General features: G+C 38.9%; 1 protein-coding gene across 5 annotated transcripts in view; it reads right to left on the minus strand.

Annotated features, from left to right (window-relative positions):
• The window catches only part of LOC138010444 (dihydroxy-acid dehydratase 2-like), a 60,432-nt gene that overhangs the window by 2,275 nt on the left and 50,657 nt on the right, over positions 1–7,500 (minus strand). For all 5 annotated transcript variants that reach the window (XM_068857409.1, XM_068857405.1, XM_068857404.1 and 2 more), the window contains 4 exons: positions 5,722–5,775; positions 4,523–4,572; positions 2,267–2,483; positions 1–787 (listed from right to left, as the gene is read on the minus strand). The exon at positions 1–787 is cut by the window's left edge and continues 2,275 nt beyond it. In XM_068857409.1, the coding sequence (XP_068713510.1) occupies positions 659–787; positions 2,267–2,483; positions 4,523–4,572; positions 5,722–5,775 (450 nt within the window). In that variant the 3' untranslated portion in view covers positions 1–658. The remainder of the gene's footprint in view (positions 788–2,266; positions 2,484–4,522; positions 4,573–5,721; positions 5,776–7,500) is intronic.

The raw sequence follows: 7,500 nt of genomic DNA on the forward strand, positions 1-7,500 counted from the left end.
CCAGAAGAATGCTCCACCTTCAAGGATCATTCTGAGGTTTTAAGACACTTAACTGTCATGTGAGGCAATATAGCAGTAATTTTTATAATATATTTTTTTGATATTGAAAAAATGTAATTTAGACAATGCTATGATTCCCTAATTTTAACCATGAAAGATTCGCCCGAGTGATTCAAAATTATTGAACAATAGCACATTTTTCATATGATTGGCTGGATTTATGAAGATATCAGTCGTTTGACAATTCGCCTGCATACAAATACAGGAAATTACGAATTATCATGGAAGTTCGTCTTGACAGACGAACTAACGTGGATACTTTGTCCCTTTTCCTGTATTTGTACAGAGACGAGTTATTAGACAAACTATCTGAATTTGCCAAGTTGGTCCAACGAAGACGATCCGTCTGTAACATTTACACTTGACAGATGATTCGTCTTGATGAATGATCCGACTGGACGGATGAACTGTCTGTGGTTAAACCCCACACCCCCCCCCCCCCCCTCCGCCGCTCCCCCTTTTTTTTCTTGTAATATTCGAGACTCCTCAGGTTCCATTTTCAAAAAGTAAGACAAATATAATCATTTGATTACGCAATTAATCCGTAATCCATAAATCTATTTTAAATGAAGTCTCATCGTTTGCTAGAAGGTCTTCGCTAGTAGGTAACCGCGCCTGCGTGAGCACTGGAAACTACTTTGGTGTACTTGTGAAGTAATCCCGTCAGTCTCCGCGGTGGGGGAAGCCATTCTGTCTTTCGCGCACTCAGCTCTTCATCGGTAAGTTCCTGAAAGAGAAAAAAAAAACGTTTAGGGACTGTGTGAGAGACAGACATCAGTTATTTCCCCACAGTCAACATGGTAGCCGTTTCACACGTGCAACACGTTTCGTAAAGCCAGTTAGCAAAACTTATAATAATATTACTCATGACTAAGCGTCTAGCTGATGTAAAGCACAAACAAACTTTTCAATAACCCAAAAGTTGTTTGAAAAAACGAATTAAAGGCAAAACAGTTTGTGATATGAACTAAGGAATTCTTGGTTAGAGCACTTCTGATTTTTAACCGAAACAACAGAAGTTGCTTAAAAAAAAATAGAGGCCAAAGAGCCTGTGTCACGGCAGTGCAGTTGATTTTGTGTAGTTTTACCAATTACTCGCCCCAGTTCTCGTTATGCAACTTGACCTCAACTCAGAATATGGTTTTAAAAACACAAATCAAAGCTTCGTAACATAAAAATGTCTGTCTATAAAATACCAACTTACTTCAATGAAAGGGAAGGATACCGGAAGTTATCCCTATGGAGGGTATCCGCCCGCAGCTGGATGTTATTGACTGATAATCGATTTTGATGAGGAAGGAAAACCGGAGTATCCGGAGAAAAACACTCCGAGTCAGCCGCTAATACATAATTTAATTAAGTTACAAAGCATAAAGATAAACTTTGGAAAACGGTTAGGCTGGACAGTTATCAAATCCCCTTTAATCTCCTTCAGTTTTCCCCATCCCTCTCTCCTTTCGTATTTGCTGTTTGATTCAAACCTTCCTTTAAGGTTTTAAGCAGTTATTTTTAAATCTTGCTTGATTTCACTGAATTTCGCTCACTTATAATTTCGAGACAATAAATAGATTGTCGCTGTTTCTCTGTCTAGATAGCGTAGGTGACGTCAGGTCAAAATCAAGGTCAAAGTGACCAAAAATACTCTAGTTTTGGTACACAACAACAACAACAACAACAAACATCTATTTATTTTGCCACAAATATATGAGACATTCTTAAAGTAAGGAACTTAATCGGACAAAGAGCCACTTAGAATACCAGGGATTAAACGAGCTAATTACTTAATTGGGTTGTAATTAAAATATGATAACTACAGTAGCCAAAAAGTAACTGAACAAAATAAGCAAAATTAATGATAAAGAAAGAAAAAAGCAACAACAGTAACGCAAATAAATAGCAGCAGCTAGTGCATGACAGAACCAAAAACTGGATCGAGTTGAATTTAAGATTGTACTCAGATCGAGGAAGGATTGGTCAGGGCTGGCATTTTGGTACTATTGGATTAATTTTAGCATTTCTATGACGCGACTTGTTCGATGATTTTTAATGAGAATACAAGTTTCTCAAAGAATCAAGGAATCAGCCGTGGTGCTGCGACGAAGGGGAGTGAATCATGAAAATTAAGTTTATTCAAACAAGTCGATGAAGGGAAATGAATCACCGTAAGAAAGGTTTATAAGCTAGGGTTATCCCTTCATACACATACCACAGATAACGATGCATTTTCCGTGTCTATGACAACTATATCACCGTCTCTAAGCAATGCAATTGGACCACCCACTTGAGCCTCAGGTGACACGTGACCGATCATAATGCCATGGGAAGCTCCGCTGAATCTCCCATCTGTTACTAAGGCCACGCCTTTTCCCAGTCCCGCGCCAACCAAGGCACCACTTGGTGACAACATTTCCGGCATTCCTGGGCTAAGGACAAATGCACAAAAAAACGCTAATCTACAACAAGTGATAGGTAAAGTATGACTGCAATATTTAATATCGTAGAATAATCGGTATTCTGTATCTTAATAATATACATGGAAGACTTTCAGCGTGTTGATTGGCTAAGAGTACGTCACTTTATCCCAAACAGAGTGCAGAAAAGTGAAATTACTGCAGATGGTTGAAATTCGTGCTCAAGGCCTGGGACAACGACTTCAACATTTTCTTCAACATCCGTTCGATTTTGTTGAACAGTGATGTTGAAAATGTTGGCAACAAACTCAACCCACATATGATGCGGAGCCTGAGAGTCAAACCCGGGTCACCGCACTGGTGGGAGGCGCGCGCTCTCACCACTACACCAGCCCCGCACCCCAAGTGTAAGGCGCCTCCTTCCCTTCATTAACTATACGTCGCATTTACGTGAAAGTTGTGGGTTTTGTCTGAAGACTGCCTACTACCTACTATTATCTGGATTTACACAGGTATATCAGTGGCCTAGCTGTCATCCTGAAGAACGGGAGCTCACAACCAGTAGCTTACAATTCCAATAATAGGAACCTTAATTAAGACATAAGAAGGCGACGTCCAGGAAATGTGTCATTTAATATAGCTAGTTTATCAAGCGAAGCTATGATCCTCGCAGTTATAAACGCAATTTTTGCATTTGCGAAAAGAAGCCTGAAATTTTCAGGACTTCAACGCGGTTGAAGTCGTGAATTTTTCAGGCTTCTTTACGCAAATGCAAACTTGCGCTCATAACTGCGAGGATCATAGCTTCACTTGATTTTATATCCGCAGTTCATATATGATCCATTTCATATATCATTTCATCGTTGATAGCTAGTTTGTGTTTCTCAAAGTGTTTCATGAATATTCCAGCTTGTTCACACAAACTATTCGAACTAACTAGGAACTGAATTGGGAGGAACAATGTTACAACTAGGATAGAAAATAAACATTCACCGTGAGTTCGCGTCTTCTTCTTCAGAAGTTGAGATTTTGTAATTTCAAGTTGCAGATTGACACAGAGGAAAAGAAATAGACCAAACTTCAACGCGCACGCGCAGAGCCATTGTTTTGCTCATTAAAGTCTATAGACCTCTTTCATAATGCCGGCCAAATAAATTATTCTTTTGTTTTAATGCTAATAAGCCCTACTAACCTCGCTACGACGAGCAAATTTCAAAAGAATATTTGTTTTAAAACGAGGGCAGTAGGTCTAATTAACATAAATACAAAAGAATGTAAATTTGGTCGCCATTTATGAAAGTGGTCTATTATTTGGCGTTCTCGCTGACTTTGCCACCGTAGATCGTAAGGTCACTACCAGATCTACGTCACGGAATTTTCACAAATCAAGCTATTTTTAGACGAGTTCTTCTTAAATAACATTGGGCTTGCACGAATGACCGTTCTCAATCCCATGGGTAATAATTTATCATGCAAGCCTTGTGATTAGCTGGAAAGGTCTGGTTTCGTGAGAAAATGAGGCCCGTTTTAAACGTCGCATTTTACATGTGCCAAATCTAATGCAAATGAGAAAAATCTATTGTTTTCGCTCATTTGTATTAGATTCAGCACATGTAATATGCGATGTTTAAAACAGGTCTTAATCAAACAATAACTTGGTATGCAAAAACGCCCCTCTGCAAACACAATGAAGTTGTATGCTGCCAGTCATTGGCTCCTGTAAAGAATAATTAATTGATCAATTACTTAATGATCACAAAAAAAGAATAGATAGACAAGGCCAAAGAAATAAGGTGAACATGTTGGCCAGATTTTTAAATGCTACATAAGCTAATTGAGCTTACAAAAAGTCCATTGCTTCTTTAACGTTCCCTCCAGCATAAAATCATTGGAGTGCGAAACCATAGCATTGAGAAACAGTGCTCTAAGTGAAAGGCCATTTTCAGATACACTTGAAATAGTTCGTTTCAATGGCGAGAAATGTGTGAATAAATGGCCCCTTTGGAATTGCTAAGAATCTTGCAAAAGGAACAATAGCCTATGTTACTCACCTTCCTCGGGGTCCTTCGTAACGAATAACGAGAACGTCTCCAGCTTTGATCTGTCGACAAAATGGTTCATTGTAAATGGAAATGTCCACTTCCGATTGCTGTCAGAGGCCCGAAAACGTCACATGCTTAAGCTCCCTACCTATATGTTTCTTTAAAACATCGCTATTTTCACGCCAGCAGTGAAAAGATCAATATCATGTGACATAGCTAAAAGAAGTCGTTTTAAGAGATTAGTTTTGGGGGCACAAAAAACACCGCCGTTTCTTTATTAGCGCTGGTTTCCGACGCAACCACAAACAAGATTTAAATTCTCAGTGGCGTCTTGGTCATTGAGACCAAAACTTGGGACCCAAGTTACCGCGTTCGCTTGCGTCGCTGGTGAAAAGCAGCCCTTAAGGACACCAAATTAGCCATCACGACATCATGTAAGAATATCTGTTAAACGGTCCGTGTATATTATTAAATTCAACAGGCAGGTTAACACTTTTTTGGCAGCATTTACACGAGTTCCACAACTTGATAAGCATTTCAGATTTTCCAACGATGAGATTATTTGGGGTGGAGAAAAATTACATCTTCACATCCATGTTTACTCGTTCGTCTTGCACAGACGGGATGTAAGCCAACATTAAATTGATTGAACAATGATGACGCACGGACCTCACATGCCACGAAGAAATGCTATACTACCTTGCAAACGACAAACTAGTTGCTCAGCAACAGGCGAGAGGACAGCTGAAAAATCAGAGTCCTTATTTTACCATCAATAGTTGCATTCTGAAATTTGCGACGTGTGACATTGTAGAGCTTGCACTAGGCCAGCAAGTCTCATTCTATAATCAGGACTAGCTCCCACGAGTTTTAGTAGCTCAATGGGTAGAGCATCCAACTGGTGTTACGGAGGTCGGTTCAAATCCAGACTAGGACTCTGATTGTTCAGTTGCCCTATCACCGTCGCCAAGCGACTAGTTTACCTTCCTTCGCACCGGCAAATTACACCTTCAACGTCAGTAGTTGCATACTACTTTGCAAAGTTATTCAATGCAAGTTAAAAAATCTGAAGGGCGCACAGAACTTGGAAGGAATCCAATCAAAAAAGATGTCTAGATAAAGAATTTCCTGTCCATAGCACGAAACTGCAGTAAATGACATCGCAAGAGATAAATTGCCTTTTTTGTAAAACGCAACAGTAAACGCACCTTTCCACTTATGACTGCTTGAAATGCTTGGTCCTCCCCATCAAAAACCACTGCCTTGAATGGTTGTAATTTAATGAAACAATCAATTAGTTAATCAGTCAGTCAGTCCCTGTCTGTCAGTCAGTCAATCAATCAATCAATGGTTGGCATGAAAATTAGCCTATTTGTTCACTAACGCTAAATTATTTCTGTAGACTATTTAACAACTATTCGCCGAAGGCGAAGTGATTATTGGTGCATATTCACCGAGACGAAGTCGAGGTGAATATTCACCGATAATCACTGAGCCTGAGGCGAATAATTGTTTTAGTATAAATACACAGGTGATTATTTCAAAAAAGAGAAAAAAAAACTTTCAACGAGAAATCATCTTCAACTTACAGTGGCAAAACGACTACTGGCAGCCATTTTGTCCGTGAAGGTGATTATCGGCTGATAATCCGAGATAGCGAGCCAATGAGAGCGCGCGAGTTTGTATAATCACCTGTGTATTTATACTAAATTTGTATATTGTGATTTAATTATCTTTATTTTTGGCACGCTTCCTTTCCCCTGTTTTACTAATTTAAGCTTAAGCCCTCTATATTTCCAGGAAATTGAAGACTGTTTTTAACACGGTAATTGTGACAATTGGCCGACAGGTTTTTCGGGGAGCTCTTCTTCACAATTACCTTTTATCACACTCTTAAGATTTATTGTTCTGCATGAAGCGTGTTCTTTTCAAAGTCGTAGTGAGATTAGTCTTGAGTAAACAATGTGTGTAAGTGTGGCGGTTATAGTTGATGTATTGTTATTGTTACAACGTTTCGCTCTTCGGGCTTCTTCAGATAAGTGCGACAGGATTAAAAATACTTGGAATAAAAATTGTCTATGACTTAGTCTTAAATGGGCTAAAAAAAAATTGAATACCATTAACAATAAAATTAACGTGTAAAAAAATAGGGACTGGCCCTCGAAGGTGTTACGTAATGAAATGAAGAAAAGTATAATAATGTCGTATCAAAATCGCAAAACAAAGCTCCTGAACAAAGGCGCTTTCGAGCTCACCTTTCTTCGTAACAGGATCCGAAAGGAAGGGCCTTTGAATGGTTAATAACAAAAACCTAACTAATGAACACCCCTGAACTCCAGCATTGTGTGCTCTACTCTCAGCCCTGTAACAAGATCCCTGATTGGGCCTTTCAACGATTGATGCACTGAAAGATCTGAAGAATAAAAAGCCAAACACCTTTTATACAAGTCAAAAAGGAAAACACTTGTGGGTGATAAGACCCAGGATATATCATTATATCTAATTCTATTCCTAGAGTTGAACTCTGATCTTTTATTCAACCTGTAAGGTTGAAGGGTGCAAAGTTGTGAACTCCAAAAAGCTTCTCTTGTAAGCAAGCGGTCGTCGAGGCTATTGTGATCGCTATAATTGCAAATTTGTTCGATGATAACGAAACCGAAATCAGATAAAACACGAGTTTCTTTGTTAAAGAATATCGCAACTTCACAGATTTTCTTCTTCGTACTCATGACTGACTTGTGGTTCCGAAATCTGACTTTGAACTCATTGGTTGTAGAACCAATAAAATGGACATTACATTATTGACAATAATCAACGCAATCACAGAAGCCCTTAATTCTGGAAGTACAAATTTTTCATCTACTGATTAACACGACAATTCTCAATTTAAAGATGAAGATTTCCTTTAGATTCATTGAACGGCCATGGGACCTAAAAATGCTTGCAGCTAGGCCGTTCTAGCTATGGGAATTATAGACAAGAAAGCC

The sequence above is a fragment of the Montipora foliosa genome, chromosome 7, assembly GCF_036669935.1.
Source record: "Montipora foliosa isolate CH-2021 chromosome 7, ASM3666993v2, whole genome shotgun sequence".
Classification (NCBI taxonomy): domain Eukaryota; kingdom Metazoa; phylum Cnidaria; class Anthozoa; order Scleractinia; family Acroporidae; genus Montipora; species Montipora foliosa.